Consider the following 25,000-nt stretch of genomic DNA (forward strand, 5'->3'; position numbering starts at 1 on the left):
GAAATCGATATTATACCAATGTGGTTACTCCAGAAAACTGGGGATAATGTATTTTGGAACAACGGAAGTTCTAAGTTCAAGGGTCACACAGTAAATGACACACACACACACACACACACACACAAACTCTTCAATAGACGGAGGGCAGATGATATGAGACTGTCTGAGTACACACACTGGTACTGACTATCATGACTCAGGATAAGACCGAGATGCAGACCGTTTGAATCACAGATGGTTTATTTACCAAACAGGGAAAAGACAGGTCAAGGTCAGGCAGAGGTCTGTAATCCAGGGCAGAGTCACTAAGGTACAGAACGGCAGGCAGGCTCGGGGTCAAGGTCAGGCAGAGGTCTGTAATCCAGGGCAGAGTCACTAAGGTACAGAACGGCAGGCAGGCTCGGGGTCAAGGTCAGGCAGAGGTCTGTAATCCAGGGCAGAGTCACTAAGGTACAGAACGGCAGGCAGGCTCGGGGTCAGGGCAGGCAGAGTGGTCAACACCGGAAGAACTAGAAAACAGGGACGAGAGAGAAAAAACACGCTGTTAGGTTTGACGAGACAAGACGCACTGGCAACAGACAAACAGAAAACACAGGTATAAATGCACATGTGATAGTTGGGGGAAATGGGCAACACCTGGAAGTGGATGGAGACACAAAGACAGGTGAAACAGATCAGGGTGTGACAGCACCTCTCCTCTGGACCCAGTCAACCAGGTACTGGAATCCCCTGCCCCGAGGTCGAACACTCAGGAGACGTCTCACTGTGTACGCCGGATGGCCTTCGATGAGACAGGGGAGAGGGATGGGCCTGGAAACAGGAGGCAGAGGGCTGTGAGACAGAGGTTTAATCCTTGATACATGAAACGTGGGATGTATACGGAGGGTGCGGGGCAACAGAAGACGAACGGCAGAGGGGCTAAGGATCTTAGGGACAATAAAACGGGGGGGAATGTTTGCAGGACTCCAACGGGAGGTGCAGATCCCGAGTGGACAGCCAACTTTATCTGACTCTTTGTAAACTGGAAACCACACACCCTGAGGCTGCATTCATCGTAGCTGGGGATTTTAACAAGGCTAATCTAAAAACAAAACTCCCTAAATTCTATCAGCATATCGATTGTGCTACCAGGGCTGGAAAAACACTAGACCATTGTTACACTAATTTCCGCGACGCTTATAAGGCCCTCCCCCGCCCCCCTTTCGGAAAAGCTGACCACGACTCCATTTTGTTGATTCCAGCCTACAAACAAAAACTCAAACAACAAGCTCCCGCGCTCAGGTCTGTTCAACGCTGGTCCGACCAATCTGAATCCACGCTTCAAGACTGCTTCGATCACGCAGATTGGAATATGTTCCGCATCGCGTCCAACAACAATATTGACGAATATGCTGATTCGGTGAGCGAGTTCATTAGGAAGTGCATTGACGATGTCGTACCCACAGCAACGATAAAAACATTCCCAAACCAGAAACCGTGGATTGACGGCAGCATTCGCGTGAAACTGAAAGCGCGAACCACTGCTTTTAACCAGGGCAAGGTGACCGGAAGCATGACCGAATACAAACAGTGTAGCTATTCTCTCCGCAAGGCAATCAAACAGGCCAAGTCTCAGTACAGAGACAAAATCGAGTCGAAATTCAACAGCTCAGACACAAGAGGTATGTGGCAGGGTCTACAGTCAATCACGGATTACAAAAAGAAAACCAGCCCCGTCGAGGACCAGGATGTCTTGCTCCCAGACAGGCTAAACAACTTTTTTGCCCGCTTTGAGGACAATACAGTGCCACTGACACGGCCCCCTACCAAAACCTGCGGGCTCTCCTTCACTGCAGCCGAGGTGAGTAAAACATTTAAACGTGTTAACCCTCGCAAGGCTGCAGGCCCAGACGGCATTCCCAGCCGCGTCCTCAGAGCATGCGCAGACCAGCTGGCTGGTGTGTTTACGGACATATTCAATCAATCCTTATCCCAGTCTGCTGTTCCCACATGCTTCAAGAGGGCCACCATTGTTCCTGTTCCCAAGAAAGCTAAGGTAACTGAGCTAAATGACTACCGCCCCGTAGCACTCACTTCCGTCATCATGAAGTGCTTTGAGAGACTAGTCAAGGACCATATCACCTCCACCCTACCGGACACCCTAGACCCACTCCAATTTGCTTACCGACCCAATAGGTCCACAGACGACGCAATCGCAACCACACTGCACACTGCCCTAACCCATCTGGACAAGAGGAATACCCATGTGAGAATGCTGTTCATCGATTACAGCTCAGCATTTAACACCATAGTACCCTCCAAACTCGTCATCAAGCTCGAGACCCTGGGTCTCGACCCCGCTCTGTGCAACTGGGTCCTGGACTTCCTGACGGGCCGCCCCCAGGTGGTGAGGGTAGGTAACAACATCTCCACCCCGCTGATCCTCAACACTGGGGCCCCACAAGGGTGCGTTCTGAGCCCTCTCCTGTACTCCCTGTTCACCCACGACTGCGTGGCCATGCACGCCTCCAACTCAATCATCAAGTTTGCGGATGACACTACAGTGGTAGGCTTGATCACCAACAACGACGAGACGGCCTACAGGGAGGAGGTGAGGGCCCTCGGAGTGTGGTGTCAGGAAAATAACCTCATACTCAACGTCAACAAAACAAAGGAGATGATTGTGGACTTCAGGAAACAGCAGAGGGAGCACCCCCCTATCCACATCGACGGGTCAGTAGTGGAGAAGGTGGAAAGTTTTAAGTTCCTCGGTGTACACATCACGGACAAACTGAACTGGTCCACCCACACAGACAGCGTTGTGAAGAAGGCGCAGCAGCGCCTCTTCAACCTCAGGAGGCTGAAGAAATTCGGCTTGTCACCAAAAGCACTCACAAACTTCTACAGATGCACAATCGAGAGCATCCTGTCGGGCTGTATCACCGCCTGGTACGGCAACTGCTCCGCCCACAACCGTAAGGCTCTCCAGAGGGTAGTGAGGTCTGCAGAACGCATCACCAGGGGCAAACTACCTGCCCTCCAGGACACCTACACCACCCGATGTCACAGGAAGGCCATAAAGATCATCAAGGACAACAACCACCCAAGCCACTGCCTGTTCACCCCGCTATCATCCAGAAGGCGAGGTCAGTACAGGTGCATCAAAGCAGGGACAGAGAGACTGAAAAACAGCTTCTATCTCAAGGCCATCAGACTGTTAAACAGCCACCACTAACATTTAGCGGCCGCTGCCAACATACTGACTCAACTCCAGCCACTTTAAAAATGGGAATTGATGGAAATTATGTAAAAATGTACCACTAGCCACTTTAAGCAATGCCACTTAATACAATGTTTACATACCCTACATTACCCATCTCATATGTATATATACTGTACTCTATATCATCTACTGCATCTTGCCATCTTTATGCAATACATGTACCACTAGCCACTTTAAACTATGCCACTTTATGTTTACATACCCTACAGTACTCATCTCATATGTATATACCGTACTCTATACCATCTACTGCATCTGCCATGCCGTTCTGTACCACCACTCATCCATATATCTTTATGTACATATTCTTTATCCCTTACACTTGTGTGTGTGTGTAAGGTAGTAGTGTGGAATTGTTAGGTTAGATTACTGTTGGTTATTACTGCATTGTCGGAACTAGAAGCACAAGCATTTCGCTACACTCGCATTAACATCTGCTAACCATGTGTATGTGACTAATAAAATTTGATTTGATTTGATTTGATTTGATTTGATATCCTCTGCCCGTGACGGTAACGGGGAGCCGGGGTCCAGCGGCAGTCCGCTTGTCGTCGATACCCGGAGGTTGTCTTGAAAAGAGAAGACCGGGCTTTCTTCCAGGTACGGCAACAGCTGGATGAGTACACTGACCTCTTCCTCTCGCTCAGGGAAGAGCGGCGGGGGGGCTGATAACCCATCAGACACTCGAAAGGCGAGAGACCAGTGGCTGAGCAGGGAAGGGTGTTGCGGGCGAACTCCACCGACACGAGTTGCTGGCTCCAGTTGGTGAGGTTGGCGGGGACGAGGCAACGAAGAGTCGTCTCCAGGTCGTGATTGGCTCGCTCCCACTGGCTGTTAGACCGTGGGTGAAACCCAGAGGACAGGTTGGACGACGAACCAATGAGTGTGAAAAATGCCTTCCAGTACCGGGACGAGAACTGAGGCCCACGGTCGGAGACCATGTCCACCGGAAGTCCGGGAAGACGTGCTGCACCATCAGCTGGGCCGTCTCCTTGGCTGAGGGTAGCTTGGGGAGGGGAATGAAAATGGTGCTTTGGAAAACCTGTCCACCACCGTAAGGATAGTAGTGTTGCCATCAGATGGAGGGAGACCAGTGACGAAGTCCAGGGTATATGTGACCAGGGAAGGAAGGACAGGAAGTGGTTGAAAGAGGCCTGCCTGAGCTTACCGAGGAGTTTTATTCTGGGCACAAACGGTGCAGGCAGTGACGAACGCGGAGACGTCAGGAACCAAGAGGGGAATGAGCACATTCCAGAACCCGGGGAATGTGCAGAGTCCGGGACAAAACATCCGGTTAGCCAGGCCCCCCACCGGTGTCCAGCTGGGAACGCTCACAGACCCGGTTCTCTATACCCCAGATGAGTGCAGCCACGAGACAAGAGGTAGGAAGGATGGTCTCGGGGTCCGATTTTTGGACTCCGGGTGGTAGGAGATGGTGAAGTTGAATCGAGTGAATAGCAGGGCCCATCGAGCTTGACTGGAGTCGAGGCGCTTGGCGGTGCATAGATATTCCAGGTTCTTGTGATCTGTCCATACTATGAATGGGTTTTCCGCCCCCCTCTAACCAGTGCCTCCACTTGTCCAACACCATCTTCACAGCGAGTAGTTCTCAGTTCCCCACGTCGTAAATCCTTTCTGTGGTGTTGAGACGATGGTCCCTTGAGACGATGGATCCCTTCAGCGTTCAATAGGCCAGGCCTACTATATTTATTTCTCAACTTTCCTAATATTAAGCACATTGCTTATATTTACAACAGGAGTATAGCCTAGCTTGCTGGCATGAAAATAAACCATGGGGAAAAGCGTTCTCCATTCGCTATTTAAGTGCATAGATGACATTCTAAATCAAAACTAATATCACACATATATTATTTAGTATACGTAAAGACAAGATTAAATCAATAATATTCTGCTGGGTAACTATATTATACATATATTCTCACTTGCGATAATGATGACGCCCAACATAAGAAACAACTTGTTCGAATCAGTCGCACATCTCATGTCGCCTAGCCCATAGGCCTGTATGTTTTAATAAGGTTTGTATCACATCTCATGTCGCCTAGCCCATAGGCCTGTATGTTTTAATAAGGTTTGTATCACATCTCATGTCGCCTAGCCCATAGGCCTGTATGTTTTAATAAGGTTTGTACCACAACTAAAAAGTGGCCAAGTAACTTCTTAAAATGAAGCACATTATTAATCCGCTTTACAAGAGGTGTAGAGTCTAACTGGTACATATATAAGCAGCGTTTGAGTTTCACGTTTGGGGAAGATAATTTTCACCATAAAAATGCACCTTTATAATTAAAGCATTACATGGATAATCACATTTGCGGTCACTTTTGATAATGGTGTTTTACCTGCTAATGGAACATTCATGCTTATATCCTACTACCATGTGTTCATTGCTGCGCTTATAATGTGAAGAAATAGACTACTAGTTTATCAACATTTTAAGCTAAACGTTCTGAGATGTTGTGTCAAAAAAAATTACATATATTTGATGCTAGTGGTTGTATTAATTTGGGATCTATCGCATCCCACAACTGTCTCGGACTATGTTAGGAATACTTATTTCTCGCACAGAATAGAATAGGTCAACTTTTGTACTATGGGGGATAGTAGATTGACGTAGGCTAATGCTTTTGCTGTTGACAGTTCTTCCCCATATCTTCAGTATGCACCTCGGAATGGGATAAGGATGTGTGTAGTTGCGTCCACAATGTGTCTGTCTTCACTTGTAGCCTGTGAGAAAGAACCGATCAGGACCCCTGTTACACCATACACACCCTCGGTGACTGGTAAGGGAACTAAGGAGAGGAGAATGTAGTGTGTGTGTGTGTGTGTGTGTGTGTGTGTGTGTGTGTGTGTGTGTGTGTGTGTGTGTGTGTGTGTGTGTGTGTGTGTGTGTGTGTGTGTGTGTGTGTGTGTGTGTGTGTGTGTGTGTGTGTGTGTGTGTGTGTGTGTGTGTGTGTGTGTGTGTGTGTGTGTGGACGTGGTTAACTATTCTTGTGAATAGTAAGAATAGTAAACAAACAAAAAGTTGACCAGCTGGGGACATTTTGTTAGTCCCCACAAGGTCAAATGCTATTTCTAGGGGGTTTAGGGTTAAGGTTAGAATTAGTGTTAGGGTTAGAATTAAGTTAAATATTAAGGTTAGGAGCTAGGGTTAGGTTTAGGGTTAGGATAAAGTTTAGGTTTTTGGGTTAGGGTTAAGGTTAGGGTAGGAGTACGGGTTAGGGTAAGAGTACGGGTTAGGATTAGGGTTAGGTTTAGGGTAGGAGTACGGGTTAGGGTAAGAGTACGGGTTAGGATTAGGGTTAGGTTTAGGGTTAGGGGTTAGGGAAAATAGGATTTTGAATGGGACTGAATTGTATGTCCCCACAAGGTTAGCTGTACAAGACTGTGTGTGTGTGTGTGTGTTCATGCCTATGTGCAGAACATGTATGCAGACGTGTGTGTGTGTGTGTGTGTGTGTGTGTGTGTGTGTGTGTGTGTGTGTGTGTGTGTGTGTGTGTGTGTGTGTGTGTGTGTGTGTGTGTGTGTGTGTGTGTGTGTGTGTGTGTGTGTGTGTGTGTGTGTGTGTGTGTGTGTGTGTGTGTGTCATCATGGGAATACATGTTGGATCATCTCCACTGTGTTTTATGGCAGGAAGGAGCAACGCTTTAACATAACGCACACAGAGGCACGCTGGCATACACACACACACACACACACACACACACACACACACAGACACACACACACACACACACACACACACACACACACACACACACACACACACACACACACACACACACACACACACACACACACACATGGTTTTATTGCTATCCCATCCGTCACACACGTGTCTCTGGTCTTGTGAAGCAGAACAGCACCTGGTAAACACACACCTCCTAGGTACTGTAGTACTGTAGTACACACTATACCACCTCCTAGGTACTGTAGTACACACTAATACACCTCCTAGGTACTGTAGTACTGTAGTACACACTAATACACCTCCTAGGTACTGTAGTACACACTAATACACCTCCTAGGTACTGTAGTACTGTAGTACACACTAATACACCTCCTAGGTACTGTAGTACTGTAGTACACACTATAACACCTCCTAGGTACTGTAGTACTGTAGTACACACTATAACACCTCCTAGGTACTGTAGTACTGTAGTACACACTAATACACCTCCTAGGTGCTGTAGTACTGTAGTACACACTAATACACCTCCTAGGTACTGTAGTACTGTAGTACACACTAATACACCTCCTAGGTGCTGTAGTACTGTAGTACACACTAATACACCTCCTAGGTACTGTAGTACTGTAGTACACACTATAACACCTCCTATGTGCTGTAGTACTGTAGTACACACTATACCACCTCCTAGGTACTGTAGTACTGTAGTACACACTAATACACCTCCTAGGTACTGTAGTACTGTAGTACACACTAATACACCTCCAAGGTACTGTAGTACTGTAGTACACACTATAACACCTCCTAGGTACTGTAGTACTGTAGTACACACTATAACACCTCCTAGGTGCTGTAGTACTGTAGTACACACTAATACACCTCCTAGGTACTGTAGTACTGTAGTACACACTAATACACCTCCTAGGTACTGTAGTACTGTAGTACACACTATAACACCTCCTAGGTGCTGTAGTACTGTAGTACACACTAATACACCTCCTAGGTACTGTAGTACTGTAGTACACACTAATACACCTCCTAGGTACTGTAGTACTGTAGTACACACTATAACACCTCCTAGGTACTGTAGTACTGTAGTACACACTAATACACCTCCAAGGTACTGTAGTACTGTAGTACACACTATAACACCTCCTAGGTACTGTAGTACTGTAGTACACACTATAACACCTCCTAGGTACTGTAGTACTGTAGTACACACTAATACACCTCCAAGGTACTGTAGTACACACTATAATACCTCCAATGTACTGTAGTACACACTATAACACATCCTAGGTACTGTAGTACACACTATAACACCTCCTAGGTACTGTAGTACTGTAGTACACACTAATACACCTCCTAGGTACTGTAGTACACACTATAACACCTACTAGGTACTGTAGTACTGTAGTACACAATAATACACCTCCTAGGTACTGTAGTACTGTAGTACACACTAATACACCTCCAAGGTACTGTAGTACACACTATAACACCTCCAATGTACTGTAGTACACACTATAACACACCCTAGGTACTGTAGTACACACTATAACACCTCCTAGGTACTGTAGTACTGTAGTACACACTATAACACCTCCTAGGTACTGTAGTACTGTAGTACACACTAATACACCTCCAAGGTACTGTAGTACACACTATAACACCTCCTAGGTACTGTAGTACACACTATAACACCTCCTAGGTACTTTAGTACTGTAGTACATACTAATACAACTCCTAGGTACTGTACTACTGTAGTACACACTATAGCACCTCCTAGGTACTGTAGTACTGTAGTCACACTACAACACCTCCTAGGTACTGTAGTACTGTAGTACACACTATAACCTCCTAGGTACTGTAGTACTGTAGTACACACTAATACACCTCCAAGGTACTGTAGTACACACTATAACACCTCCTAGGTACTGTAGTACTGTAGTACACACTAATACACCTCCTAGGTACTGTAGTACACACTATAACACATCCTAGGTACTGTAGTACTGTAGTACACACTAATACACCTCCTAGGTACTGTAGTACACACTATAACCTCCTAGGTACTGTAGTACTGTAGTACACACTATAACACCTCCTAGGTACTGTAGTACTGTAGTACACAATAATACACCTCCTAGGTACTGTAGTACTGTAGTACACACTAATACACCTCCAAGGTACTGTACTACTGTAGTACACACTAATACACCTCCTAGGTACTGTAGTACACACTATAACACCTCCTAGGTACTGTAGTACTGTAGTACACACTATAACACCTCCTAGGTACTGTAGTACTGTAGTACACACTATAACACCTCCTAGGTACTGTAGTACTGTAGTACACAATAATACACCTCCTAGGTACTGTAGTACTGTAGTACACACGAATACACCTCCAAGGTACTGTACTACTGTAGTACACACTAATACACCTCCTAGGTGCTGTAGTACTGTAGTACACACTAATACACCTCCTAGGTACTGTAGTACTGTAGTACACACTATAACACCTCCTAGGTACTGTAGTACTGTAGTACACACTAATACACCTCCTAGGTACTGTAGTACTGTAGTACACACTATAACACCTCCTAGGTACTGTAGTACTGTAGTACACACTATAACACCTCCTAGGTGCTGTAGTACTGTAGTACACACTAATACACCTCCTAGGTACTGTAGTACTGTAGTACACACTATAACACCTCCTAGGTGCTGTAGTACTGTAGTACACACTATACCACCTCCTAGGTACTGTAGTACTGTAGTACACACTAATACACCTCCTAGGTACTGTAGTACTGTAGTACACACTATAACACCTCCTAGGTGCTGTAGTACTGTAGTACACACTAATACACCTCCTAGGTACTGTAGTACTGTAGTACACACTATAACACCTCCTAGGTGCTGTAGTACTGTAGTACACACTAATACACCTCCTAGGTACTGTAGTACTGTAGTACACACTATACCACCTCCTAGGTACTGTAGTACTGTAGTACACACTAATACACCTCCTAGGTACTGTAGTACTGTAGTACACACTATAACACCTCCTAGGTGCTGTAGTACTGTAGTACACACTAATACACCTCCTAGGTACTGTAGTACTGTAGTACACACTATAACACCTCCTAGGTGCTGTAGTACTGTAGTACACACTAATACACCTCCTAGGTACTGTAGTACTGTAGTACACACTATAACACCTCCTAGGTGCTGTAGTACTGTAGTACACACTAATACACCTCCTAGGTACTGTAGTACTGTAGTACACACTATAACACCTCCTAGGTGCTGTAGTACTGTAGTACACACTATACCACCTCCTAGGTACTGTAGTACTGTAGTACACACTAATACACCTCCTAGGTACTGTAGTACTGTAGTACACACTATAACACCTCCTAGGTACTGTAGTACTGTAGTACACACTAATACACCTCCAAGGTACTGTAGTACTGTAGTACACACTATAACACCTCCTAGGTACTGTAGTACTGTAGTACACACTATAACACCTCCTAGGTACTGTTGTACTGTAGTACACACTAATACACCTCCAAGGTACTGTAGTACACACTATAATACCTCCAATGTACTGTAGTACACACTATAACACATCCTAGGTACTGTAGTACACACTATAACACCTCCTAGGTACTGTAGTACTGTAGTACACACTAATACACCTCCTAGGTACTGTAGTACACACTATAACACCTACTAGGTACTGTAGTACTGTAGTACACAATAATACACCTCCTAGGTACTGTAGTACTGTAGTACACACTAATACACCTCCAAGGTACTGTAGTACACACTATAACACCTCCAATGTACTGTAGTACACACTATAACACACCCTAGGTACTGTAGTACACACTATAACACCTCCTAGGTACTGTAGTACTGTAGTACACACTATAACACCTCCTAGGTACTGTAGTACTGTAGTACACACTAATACACCTCCAAGGTACTGTAGTACACACTATAACACCTCCTAGGTACTGTAGTACACACTATAACACCTCCTAGGTACTTTAGTACTGTAGTACATACTAATACAACTCCTAGGTACTGTACTACTGTAGTACACACTATAGCACCTCCTAGGTACTGTAGTACTGTAGTCACACTACAACACCTCCTAGGTACTGTAGTACTGTAGTACACACTATACCACCTCCTAGGTACTGTAGTACACACTAATACACCTCCTAGGTACTGTAGTACTGTAGTACACACTAATACACCTCCTAGGTACTGTAGTACACACTAATACACCTCCTAGGTACTGTAGTACTGTAGTACACACTAATACACCTCCTAGGTACTGTAGTACTGTAGTACACACTATAACACCTCCTAGGTACTGTAGTACTGTAGTAAACACTATAACACCTCCTAGGTACTGTAGTACTGTAGTACACACTAATACACCTCCTAGGTGCTGTAGTACTGTAGTACACACTAATACACCTCCTAGGTACTGTAGTACTGTAGTACACACTAATACACCTCCTAGGTGCTGTAGTACTGTAGTACACACTAATACACCTCCTAGGTACTGTAGTACTGTAGTACACACTATAACACCTCCTAGGTGCTGTAGTACTGTAGTACACACTATACCACCTCCTAGGTACTGTAGTACTGTAGTACACACTAATACACCTCCTAGGTACTGTAGTACTGTAGTACACACTAATACACCTCCAAGGTACTGTAGTACTGTAGTACACACTATAACACCTCCTAGGTACTGTAGTACTGTAGTACACACTATAACACCTCCTAGGTGCTGTAGTACTGTAGTACACACTAATACACCTCCTAGGTACTGTAGTACTGTAGTACACACTAATACACCTCCTAGGTACTGTAGTACTGTAGTACACACTATAACACCTCCTAGGTGCTGTAGTACTGTAGTACACACTAATACACCTCCTAGGTACTGTAGTACTGTAGTACACACTAATACACCTCCTAGGTACTGTAGTACTGTAGTACACACTATAACACCTCCTAGGTACTGTAGTACTGTAGTACACACTAATACACCTCCAAGGTACTGTAGTACTGTAGTACACACTATAACACCTCCTAGGTACTGTAGTACTGTAGTACACACTATAACACCTCCTAGGTACTGTAGTACTGTAGTACACACTAATACACCTCCAAGGTACTGTAGTACACACTATAATACCTCCAATGTACTGTAGTACACACTATAACACATCCTAGGTACTGTAGTACACACTATAACACCTCCTAGGTACTGTAGTACTGTAGTACACACTAATACACCTCCTAGGTACTGTAGTACACACTATAACACCTACTAGGTACTGTAGTACTGTAGTACACAATAATACACCTCCTAGGTACTGTAGTACTGTAGTACACACTAATACACCTCCAAGGTACTGTAGTACACACTATAACACCTCCAATGTACTGTAGTACACACTATAACACACCCTAGGTACTGTAGTACACACTATAACACCTCCTAGGTACTGTAGTACTGTAGTACACACTATAACACCTCCTAGGTACTGTAGTACTGTAGTACACACTAATACACCTCCAAGGTACTGTAGTACACACTATAACACCTCCTAGGTACTGTAGTACACACTATAACACCTCCTAGGTACTTTAGTACTGTAGTACATACTAATACAACTCCTAGGTACTGTACTACTGTAGTACACACTATAGCACCTCCTAGGTACTGTAGTACTGTAGTCACACTACAACACCTCCTAGGTACTGTAGTACTGTAGTACACACTATAACCTCCTAGGTACTGTAGTACTGTAGTACACACTAATACACCTCCAAGGTACTGTAGTACACACTATAACACCTCCTAGGTACTGTAGTACTGTAGTACACACTAATACACCTCCTAGGTACTGTAGTACACACTATAACACATCCTAGGTACTGTAGTACTGTAGTACACACTAATACACCTCCTAGGTACTGTAGTACACACTATAACCTCCTAGGTACTGTAGTACTGTAGTACACACTATAACACCTCCTAGGTACTGTAGTACTGTAGTACACAATAATACACCTCCTAGGTACTGTAGTACTGTAGTACACACTAATACACCTCCAAGGTACTGTACTACTGTAGTACACACTAATACACCTCCTAGGTACTGTAGTACACACTATAACACCTCCTAGGTACTGTAGTACTGTAGTACACACTATAACACCTCCTAGGTACTGTAGTACTGTAGTACACACTATAACACCTCCTAGGTACTGTAGTACTGTAGTACACAATAATACACCTCCTAGGTACTGTAGTACTGTAGTACACACGAATACACCTCCAAGGTACTGTACTACTGTAGTACACACTAATACACCTCCTAGGTGCTGTAGTACTGTAGTACACACTAATACACCTCCTAGGTACTGTAGTACTGTAGTACACACTATAACACCTCCTAGGTACTGTAGTACTGTAGTACACACTAATACACCTCCTAGGTACTGTAGTACTGTAGTACACACTATAACACCTCCTAGGTACTGTAGTACTGTAGTACACACTATAACACCTCCTAGGTGCTGTAGTACTGTAGTACACACTAATACACCTCCTAGGTACTGTAGTACTGTAGTACACACTATAACACCTCCTAGGTGCTGTAGTACTGTAGTACACACTATACCACCTCCTAGGTACTGTAGTACTGTAGTACACACTAATACACCTCCTAGGTACTGTAGTACTGTAGTACACACTATAACACCTCCTAGGTGCTGTAGTACTGTAGTACACACTAATACACCTCCTAGGTACTGTAGTACTGTAGTACACACTATAACACCTCCTAGGTGCTGTAGTACTGTAGTACACACTAATACACCTCCTAGGTACTGTAGTACTGTAGTACACACTATACCACCTCCTAGGTACTGTAGTACTGTAGTACACACTAATACACCTCCTAGGTACTGTAGTACTGTAGTACACACTATAACACCTCCTAGGTGCTGTAGTACTGTAGTACACACTAATACACCTCCTAGGTACTGTAGTACTGTAGTACACACTATAACACCTCCTAGGTGCTGTAGTACTGTAGTACACACTAATACACCTCCTAGGTACTGTAGTACTGTAGTACACACTATAACACCTCCTAGGTGCTGTAGTACTGTAGTACACACTAATACACCTCCTAGGTACTGTAGTACTGTAGTACACACTATAACACCTCCTAGGTGCTGTAGTACTGTAGTACACACTATACCACCTCCTAGGTACTGTAGTACTGTAGTACACACTAATACACCTCCTAGGTACTGTAGTACTGTAGTACACACTATAACACCTCCTAGGTACTGTAGTACTGTAGTACACACTAATACACCTCCAAGGTACTGTAGTACTGTAGTACACACTATAACACCTCCTAGGTACTGTAGTACTGTAGTACACACTATAACACCTCCTAGGTACTGTTGTACTGTAGTACACACTAATACACCTCCAAGGTACTGTAGTACACACTATAATACCTCCAATGTACTGTAGTACACACTATAACACATCCTAGGTACTGTAGTACACACTATAACACCTCCTAGGTACTGTAGTACTGTAGTACACACTAATACACCTCCTAGGTACTGTAGTACACACTATAACACCTACTAGGTACTGTAGTACTGTAGTACACAATAATACACCTCCTAGGTACTGTAGTACTGTAGTACACACTAATACACCTCCAAGGTACTGTAGTACACACTATAACACCTCCAATGTACTGTAGTACACACTATAACACACCCTAGGTACTGTAGTACACACTATAACACCTCCTAGGTACTGTAGTACTGTAGTACACACTATAACACCTCCTAGGTACTGTAGTACTGTAGTACACACTAATACACCTCCAAGGTACTGTAGTACACACTATAACACCTCCTAGGTACTGTAGTACACACTATAACACCTCCTAGGTACTTTAGTACTGTAGTACATACTAATACAACTCCTAGGTACTGTACTACTGTAGTACACACTATAGCACCTCCTAGGTACTGTAGTACTGTAGTCACACTACAACACCTCCTAGGTACTGTAGTACTGTAGTACACACTATAACCTCCTAGGTACTGTAGTACTGTAGTACACACTAATACACCTCCAAGGTACTGTAGTACACACTATAACACCTCCTAGGTACTGTAGTACTGTAGTACACACTAATACACCTCCTAGGTACTGTAGTACACACTATAACACATCCTAGGTACTGTAGTACTGTAGTACACACTAATACACCTCCTAGGTACTGTAGTACACACTATAACCTCCTAGGTACTGTAGTACTGTAGTACACACTATAACACCTCCTAGGTACTGTAGTACTGTAGTACACAATAATACACCTCCTAGGTACTGTAGTACTGTAGTACACACTAATACACCTCCAAGGTACTGTACTACTGTAGTACACACTAATACACCTCCTAGGTACTGTAGTACACACTATAACACCTCCTAGGTACTGTAGTACTGTAGTACACACTATAACACCTCCTAGGTACTGTAGTACTGTAGTACACACTATAACACCTCCTAGGTACTGTAGTACTGTAGTACACAATAATACACCTCCTAGGTACTGTAGTACTGTAGTACACACGAATACACCTCCAAGGTACTGTACTACTGTAGTACACACTAATACACCTCCTAGGTACTGTAGTACACACTATAACACCTCCTAGGTACTGTAGTACTGTAGTACACACTATAACACCTCCTAGGTACTGTAGTACTGTAGTACACACTATAACACCTCCTAGGTACTGTACTACTGTAGTACACACTAATACACCTCCTAGGTACTGTAGTACACACTATAACACCTCCTAGGTACTGTAGTACTGTAGTACACACTAATACACCTCCTAGGTACTGTAGTACACACTATAACCTCCTAGGTACTGTAGTACTGTAGTACACACTATAACACCTCCTAGGTACTGTAGTACTGTAGTACACACTAATACACCTCCAAGGTACTGTACTACTGTAGTACACACTAATACACCTCCTAGGTACTGTAGTACACACTATAACACCTCCTAGGTACTGTAGTACTGTAGTACACACTAATACACCTCCTAGGTACTGTAGTACTGTAGTACACACTAATACACCTCCAAGGTACTGTACTACTGTAGTACACACTAATACACCTCCTAGGTACTGTAGTACACACTATAACACCTCCTAGGTACTGTAGTACTGTAGTACACACTAATACACCGCCTAGGTACTGTACTACTGTAGTACACACTAATACACCTCCTAGGTACTGTAGTACTGTAGTACACACTACAACACCTCCTAGGTACTGTAGTACACACTATAACACCTCCTAGGTACTGTAGTACTGTAGTACACACTAATACACCGCCTAGGTACTGTACTACTGTAGTACACACTAATACACCTCCTAGGTACTGTAGTACTGTAGTACACACTACAACACCTCCTAGGTACTGTAGTACACACTAATGCACCACCTAGGTACTGTAGTACACACTAATACACCTCCTAGGTACTGTAGTACACACTATAACACATCCTAGGTGCTGTAGTACTGTAGTACATACTATAACACCTCCTAGGTACTGTAGTACATACTATAACACCTCCTAGGTACTGTAGTACTATAGTACACACTATAACACCTACTAGGTACTGTAGTACACACTAATACACCTCCAAGGTACAGTAGTACACACTATAACACCTCCTTGGTACTGTAGTACACACTAATACACCTCCTAGGTACTGTAATACACACAAGAGCATGTCCTTATCCTCTTCTCCCCTTCTAAACCTCCTGACTAGAATGTGGTCATTTAGTCTCAGACCTCCTGGTAGTCATAAACACCTCGCTATCTTCCTGAATGTTCCCTAAAAGTTCAGAGAACTAACACTAGTATATAGTGGCGGCAGGCAGCCTCGTGCTTAGTGCGTTGGGCCAGTAACCGAATGGTTGCTGGATCGAATCCCCGAGCTGACAAGGTAAACATCTGTCGTTCTGCCCCCTGAACAAGGCAGTTAACCCACTGTTCCCCGGTAGGCCGTCATTGTAAATAAGAATTTGTTAACTAATTTGCCTAATTAAATCAACGGTATAAAAAAAAATCTCAAGATCTGTTACTCCTCACATTCACTGAACTACCTCCTACTATAGGTGAGACTTTTCCTGCTCTAGAGGCTTCTGGATCGGCGGTGTTTCCCGTAAATATAACCCTTAAGTCATAGTTAGTTCCACAACCCTAACTCATAGACTAAATCCCAAGTTCTAGAAGGATGTAGGATCCTGCCTCTGCCTCTCATGTCTCCATCTAACCTTAAGGTCATCTGCCATGTTATTGTGATGAGAATGACAAATCTCTATTTTTACACATTCACCCCCCCCCCCCCCTCTCCTCCATCCATCCTTCTGTTTCCAGAAAATCGACACAGAACCAGTCAGCCAGCGTTCACAGAACCAACTCCATCACTTCCTCCAACTCCATCACTTCCTCGATCTGCATCACTTTGAGAAAAGAGAAAGAAAATAAGGAGAGAGAACAGGAGGAAGAGAAGAGGAAGAAGAGCCATCCTCATCCTCCTCCTCCTGTCTCTCTGCCGTCCCCACTGGTTACCCTGACTCCTCCTCCTCCTCCTCCTCCTCCTCCTCCTCCTCCTCCTCCTCCTCCTCCTCCTCCTCCTGTCTCTCTGCCGTCCCCACTGGTTACCCTGACTCCTCCTCCTCCTCCTGTCTCTCTGCCGTCTCCACTGGTTACTCCTCCTCCTCCTCCTGTCTCTCTGCCGTCCCCACTGGTTACCCTGACTCCTCCTCCTCCTGTCTCTCTGCCGTCCCCACTGGCTACCCTGACTCCTCCTCCCCCTCTGATCTCCTCCCCCACCTCCCCCTTGGCCCAGCCCTCTCAGCTGACAGCTCTCCTCGCTAGGCGTAAGTCCACTGTCACCATCCCTGCTACCAATGAAGTTACCACGCGGGGTACGAGCCGCCCCTCCCCTGAGCGCATGCCTTACCTCCCCCACTCTCCCTTCCATCTCTTCTCCTACGACTTCGATGAGGAACCGATACTACCCGCAACTAAACAGGAAGTGGACTCTGCTACTGCTGCCAGGTTAGAAGGCACAAAGACCTACATTTCCCCAAATTCCTCAGAGATTCTTCCTCACTGATTGCCAGCTGTTTGAATTCTGTTACTTCCTGTTTCTCTGCTACTTGATGGAGTCTTTCACTGCCTTCAGTCTTCTTTCTGTCACTGCGTCTAGAAGCCTCACTGCCAACAAGCTTTCACTTTGGTTTTACTTATGACACTTTAAGTCTTACTTCCTTTCACCCTTTCTTCTTCTGCTACTCTGTGTTTTAAAAGCCTTCCCCGTTTTCTGCTACGTTAGAAAGCCTCACCACCAAACTGACACAGCCAGCGGGTGACTTTGTCTTGTACCACTGCAATACGACTCTCTCTACCTCTGTTCACCTCTTCAGGTCTGCTGTTTCTGTCTCCTGTCACCTTTCCCTCTGCCTGCCTAGAAGACATGATCTCTCCCCCTCTTCCACTGTCTCCACTTCCTCTCGTAGACCAGCGGTCCTACTGATGTATTTAACCACTATGTTCCCCAGACCTGCTGCTGTATTTAATCACTATGTTCCTTTATGTACTTTATAATTTCCTTTAGGTAACAGATCTAGCAGGTATAACAGGTGTAACAGGTCTAACAGGTCTAACAGGTGTAACAGGTCTAACAGGTCTAACAGGTGTAACAGGTGTAACATGTGTAACAGGTCTAACAGGTGTAACAGGTCTAACAGGTGTAACAGGTGTAACAGGTCTAACAGGTATAACAGGTCTAACAGGTGTAACAGGTGTAACAGGTGTAACAGGTCTAACAGGTGTAACAGGTGTAACAGGTGTAACAGATCTAGCAGGTATAACAGGTCTAACAGGTATAACAGGTCTAACAGGTGTAGCAGGTATAACAGGTATAACAGGTCTAACAGGTGTAACATGTATAACAGGTCTAACAGGTGTAACAGGTATAACAGGTGTAACAGGTTTAACAGGTGTAACAGGTCTAACAGGTCTAACAGCTATAACAGGTGTAACAGGTGTAACAGGTCTAACAGGTGTAACAGGTGTAACAGGTGTAACAGGTATAACAGGTATAACAGGTCTAACAGGTCTAACAGGTGTAACAGGTGTAACAGGTGTAACAGGTCTAACAGGTGTAACAGGTATAACAGGTGTAACAGGTGTAACAGGTATAACAGGTCTAACAGGTCTAACAGGTGTAACAGGTGTAACAGGTCTAACAGGTATAACAGATCTAGCAGGTGTAACAGGTGTAACAGGTCTAACAGCTATAACAGGTGTAACAGGTGTAACAGGTGTAACAGGTATAACAGGTATAACAGGTCTAACAGGTCTAACAGGTGTAACAGGTGTAACAGGTGTAACAGGTCTAACAGGTGTAACAGGTATAACAGGTGTAACAGGTGTAACAGGTCTAACAGGTCTAACAGGTGTAACAGGTGTAACAGGTCTAACAGGTATAACAGCTATAACAGGTGTAACAGGTGTAACAGGTGTAACAGGTGTAACAGTTGTAACAGGTGTAACAGGTGTAACAGGTCTAACAGCTATAACAGGTGTAACAGGTGTAACAGGTCTAACAGGTATAACAGATCTAGCAGGTGTAACAGGTGTAACAGGTCTAACAGCTATAACAGGTGTAACAGGTGTAACAGGTGTAACAGGTGTAACAGTTGTAACAGGTGTAACAGGTATAACAGATCTAGCAGGTGTAACAGGTGTAACAGGTATAACAGATCTAGCAGGTATAACAGGTGTAACAGGTATAACAGGTCTAACAGGTGTAACAGGTGTAACAGGTGTAACAGGTATAACAGGTGTAACAGGTATAACAGGTATAACAGTTGTAACAGGTATAACAGATCTAGCAGGTATAACAGGTGTAACAGGTATAACAGGTCTAACAGGTCTAACAGGTGTAACAGGTGTAACAGGTGTTACAGGTGTAACAGGTCTAACAGGTGTAACAGATCTAGCAGGTATAACAGGTGTAACAGGTATAACAGGTCTAACAGGTCTAACAGGTGTAACAGGTGTAACAGTTGTAACAGGTATAACAGGTCTAACAGGTGTAACAGGTCTAACAGGTGTAACAGGTATAACAGGTATAACAGGTGTAACAGGTGTAACAGGTATAACAGGTGTAACAGGTATAACAGGTGTAACAGGTATAACAGGTGTAACAGGTATAACAGGTGTAACAGGTATAACAGGTCTAACAGGTCTAACAGGTGTAACAGGTGTAACAGGTATAACAGATCTAGCAGGTATAACAGGTGTAACAGGTATAACAGGTCTAACAGGTCTAACAGGTGTAACAGGTGTAACAGGTATAACAGGTGTAACAGGTATAACAGGTCTAACAGGTGTAACAGGTGTAACAGGTATAACAGGTGTAACAGGTATAACAGGTCTAACAGGTCTAACAGGTGTAACAGGTGTAACAGGTGTAACAGGTGTAACAGGTATAACAGGTATAACAGGTATAACAGGTGTAACAGGTGTAACAGGTCTAACAGTTGTAACAGGTGTAACAGGTCTTGCTTGTCATCTCCATGTCTCTGCACAGCGTATAGTTTGTGATGCTATTACGTAACCAAGGGGGTCATGCTGCGTTCTTCTCACCTACTGCCGTTAGCTAACATGTTTAGCTACAAATGGTAGCTTCATGCCTCTTGCCTACTGTAAACTATCAGGGGTTAGGCTAATTCTGCTAACGAAGAGGGATGATTCTAGCTTCTCAATTCAGCCACTGTTATTAGCCACAGTAGACAGGGGGCTTGTGTTTAGTTTGTGTTTAGTTTCAAACGTATAGGCTACTAATGGTATCAAACATGCTATTGCGTCTATCTAACAGGCTACTAGTTAGCAGGGGGACAAGCACATCTCACCTATTGTAGGCTACTTCTAACTAGTCGCTAAGGCTTCTAATCGATCACCTATTGCGTCTATCTAACCGGCTACTAGCTAGCAGGGGGACAAGCACATGTGTCACCTATAGTAGGCTACTCCTAACTAGTTGCTAAGGCTTCTAATCGATCACCTATTACGTCTATCTAACAGGGTGCTAGCTAGCAGGCGGACAAGCACATCTCACCTATTGTAGGCTACTAACTAGTTGCTAAGGCTTCTAATCGATCACCTATTGCGTCTATCTAACAGGGTGCTAGCTAGCAGGGGGACAAGCACATGTGTCACCTATAGTAGGCTACTGCTAACTAGTTGCAAAGGCTTCCAATCGAAAACCTATTGCGTCTATCTAACAGGGTGCTAGCTAGCAGGCGGACAAGCACATCTCACCTATAGTAGGCTACTGCTAACTAGTTGCTAAGGCTTCTAATCGATCACCTATTGCGTCTATCTAACAGGGTGCTAGTTAGCAGGCGGACAAGCACATCTCACCTATTGTAGGCTACTAACTAGTTGCTAAGGCTTCTAATCGATCACCTATTGTGTCTATCTAACAGGGTGCTAGCTAGCAGGGGGACAAGCACATGTGTCACCTATAGTAGGCTACTGCTAACTAGTTGCTAAGGCTTCTAATCGATCACCTATTCCGTCTATCTAACAGGGTGCTAGCTAGCAGGCGGACAAGCACATCTCACCTATAGTAGGCTACTGCTAACTAGTTGCTAAGGCTTCTAATCGATCACCTATTGCGTCTATCTAACAGGGTGCTAGCTAGCAGGGGCTCATGTTAGTTTTCTCATCCTCTTCTACAAGGGAACAGTGGTGTTGTGTTATTTTGGGTTGTCCCTCAGTATCACTCACTCTATATCTCTCTCCACAGAACTGGAGTTCAAAGTCCCGTCACACCAGCAAATAAGTGAGCGAGCACAGTTCACACACGCACATGCACACATACACACACATGCACACACACACACAGTTCACACACACACACACACGCACATGCACACACACACACACACGCACACATAGTTGAGTGTTATGTTTTAACTTTACCCGAGCCCTATTAAAAACCTGTCTCCCCCTGTCTCCCACTGTCTCTTCCTGTCTCCCCCTGTCTCCCCCTGTCTCTTCCTGTCTCCCCCTGTCTCCCCCTGTCTCTTACTGTCTTTTCCTGTCTCCCACTGTCTCTTACTGTCTTTTCCTGTCTCCCACTGTCTCTTACTGTCTTTTCCTGTCTCTTCCTGTCTCTTACTGTCTCTTCCTGTCTCCCCCTGTCTCTTACTGTCTTTTCCTGTCTCTTCCTGTCTCTTCCTGTCTCCCACTGTCTCTTACTGTCTTTTCCTGTCTCCCCCTGTCTCCCCCTGTCTCTTCCTGTCTCCTCCTGTCTCCCCCTGTCTCTTACTGTCTTTTCCTGTCTCCCACTGTCTCTTACTGTCTTTTCCTGTCTCTTCCTGTCTCTTCCTGTCTCTTCCTGTCTCCCCTGTCTCTTACTGTCTTTTCCTGTCTCTTCCTGTCTCTTCCTGTCTCCTCCTGTCTCTTACTGTCTTTTCCTGTCTCCCCCTGTCTCTTCCTGTCTCCCCCTGTCTCTTACTGTCTTTTCCTATCTCTTTCTCTCTCTCATTCTCTCTGTTTTTCTCTCCCCCCTCAGGTCTTCTCTGGGTGGTCTCCTCTCCTCCTCCTACAGACAGCATCAGGAGTCCCTGTCGGCCGAGAGAGAGAGACGTCGTGCAGAGAGAGAGGAACGACTGCAGAGGATAGAGAGAGAGGAGAGGAACAAACACAGTCGAGACTATGTGGACAAAATGGAAGAGGCCAGGATGGCACGGGATGAGAGGTGAGTTTAACATATATCAACTACGCAAACACATCCACACAGAGAGAGAGAGAGAGAGACAGAGAGAGAGAGAGAGAGAGAGAGAGAGAGAGAGAGAGATGGAGAGAGAGAGAGAGAGAGAGAGAGAGAGAGAGAGAGAGAGAGAGAGAGAGAGAGAGAGAGAGAGAGAGAGCAGCTCTGACCACTACTCCAGGGTCGGACAGAACACTGTCCTTCAGAGAAGTACACCACATGATGCAGTCCACACCATGTATCATTCAGATCATCAGCCTACATATGCTGAGGTAACCTCTGGCAAAAGACACCTAGAACAATCAGAGATAGGAGAGGTGCGCCAACTACTGCAACTAATATGCAGACTACTGGGCTAGACGGGCACGCACACACACGCACGCGCACACACACACACACAGGGTTGCAGATTGCATTGTACTTATTTTTTATGCAGTCTTATTCCATTCTTATTCATTTGTTTACAACTATTCTTAATTTTTTATTGGCACCGGTATAATAATAATATTTATATATAATGGTGTGTGTATGTATGTATGTATGTATGTATGTATGTATGTATGTATGTATGTATGTATGTATGTATGTATGTATGTATGTATGTATGTATGTGTGTGTGTGTGTGTGTGTGTGTGTGTGTGTGTGTGTGTGTGTGTGTGTGTGTGTGTGTGTGTATGTATATGTATATATATATGTATGTATATATATATATATATATTATTTTGTATTGTTTTCAATGTACTTTACTCAAACCAGTGAATATCACTTATTATAAATGAGATCATTAACTATCAGCTCTTGGAATATCCAGGGACTTTACTCTTCACATTTTGGTTATAAAACAACAAATCCAGAATTTATTAAAAACATCCAGGGACAGGACATCATAATCCTACTGGAAACATGGTGTCGTGGAGACATAGATACTCAGTGTCCCTCAGGGTATAGAGAAAGCTTACTACCATCAATCAAACATAAAAATGTTAAACGGGGCCGAGACTCAGGTGGAATCATCATTTGGCATAAGCAGGACTTGGCACTGAATGAAATGAAAAAAGGTACCAGTCACATTTGGCTAAAACTTAACAAAGGTACAATCTATTGTGACAATGATGTGTACATATGTGCAGCTTATGCTCCTCCTTCAGATTCACCATATTATGATGATCAGTTTTTTGACAATCTCCATACAGAAATCATTACATTTCAGGCAGAGGGTAAAGTGCTTCTTTGTGGAGATTTCAATGCAAGAACAGGTTCTGAGCCTGACTACACTGATGCGGGAGGTAACCACCACATATTTGGTCACCCCTCCTTGTACAGCAGCCCTATTATAAATAATAGAAACAGTCCTGACCAAATACTGAACAAAAATGGGAAGGAGTTAGTGCATCTCTGTCGAGCCTTAGGCCTGTACATGCTTAATGGTAGAATCAGAGGGGACTCTTTAGGTCAGTTTACTTACTGCTCAGCTCTTGGGACAAGTGTAGTTGATTATGCCATCACGGACATTGACCCCTCCTCCATTAGTGCATTCACTGTCAGACCACAGACACCATTGTCAGATCACAGTCAGATCAACGTGTTCTTGAAGAAATTAACCGGCAATATTCATTCAAAAAAACTGCCCAATAAACTATTCAACATAAACCAATCATACAGATGTGCTCCAAACAGTGCAGAGAGATTCATTGAAACATTGAACTCAAAAGAAATTATGAACTCTATACAGTTTTTCAATAACTCACAATACCAAAACAATAAAGATGGTGTCAATTCGGCTACTCTAAACATCAACTGCATATTCCAAAAAGCAGCATCGAAAGCAAATTTGAGAAAACCAAAGAAATGCAACATCAGAAACAAAAAACAAAATGTTTCTGACAAATGGTTTGATAATGAATGTAAAACAATTAGAAAACACCTAAGACAAATGTCAAACAAAAAACATAAGCAGCAAAACAACCCAGAGCTACGATATGAATACTTTGAAACTCTGAAACAGTATAAACATACACTGAAACGCAAGAAACTGAATTATACCAACAAGACACTT

At 44.2% G+C, this 25,000-nt stretch overlaps 1 protein-coding gene and 1 long non-coding RNA gene across 5 annotated transcripts in view; one reads left to right on the top strand and one right to left on the bottom strand.

The window, feature by feature from the left end:
* The window catches only part of LOC139555333 (uncharacterized), a 1,457-nt gene extending 479 nt beyond the window's left edge, over nucleotides 1-978 (bottom strand). The window contains exons 1-2 of the long non-coding RNA XR_011670984.1: nucleotides 637-978; nucleotides 248-509 (exon numbers count right to left, since the gene is read on the bottom strand). This is a non-coding gene — a long non-coding RNA (uncharacterized lncRNA). The remainder of the gene's footprint in view (nucleotides 1-247; nucleotides 510-636) is intronic.
* LOC139555332 (FH1/FH2 domain-containing protein 3-like) overlaps nucleotides 1-25,000 on the top strand; it is a 179,471-nt gene that overhangs the window by 111,935 nt on the left and 42,536 nt on the right. For 3 of the 4 annotated variants that reach the window (XR_011670983.1, XM_071369046.1, XM_071369047.1), the window contains exons 11-13: nucleotides 17,526-18,212; nucleotides 21,976-22,011; nucleotides 22,747-22,932. Coding sequence is in view for 3 of the 4 variants with exons in the window: in XM_071369046.1 (XP_071225147.1) it covers nucleotides 17,526-18,212; nucleotides 21,976-22,011; nucleotides 22,747-22,932 (909 nt within the window). In the remaining variant the exon portion in view is untranslated. The remainder of the gene's footprint in view (nucleotides 1-17,525; nucleotides 18,213-21,975; nucleotides 22,012-22,746; nucleotides 22,933-25,000) is intronic. The other variant, XM_071369048.1, reaches the window with a different exon arrangement.

This window comes from Salvelinus alpinus, chromosome 26 (genome assembly GCF_045679555.1).
Source record: "Salvelinus alpinus chromosome 26, SLU_Salpinus.1, whole genome shotgun sequence".
NCBI classification, from domain to species: domain Eukaryota; kingdom Metazoa; phylum Chordata; class Actinopteri; order Salmoniformes; family Salmonidae; genus Salvelinus; species Salvelinus alpinus.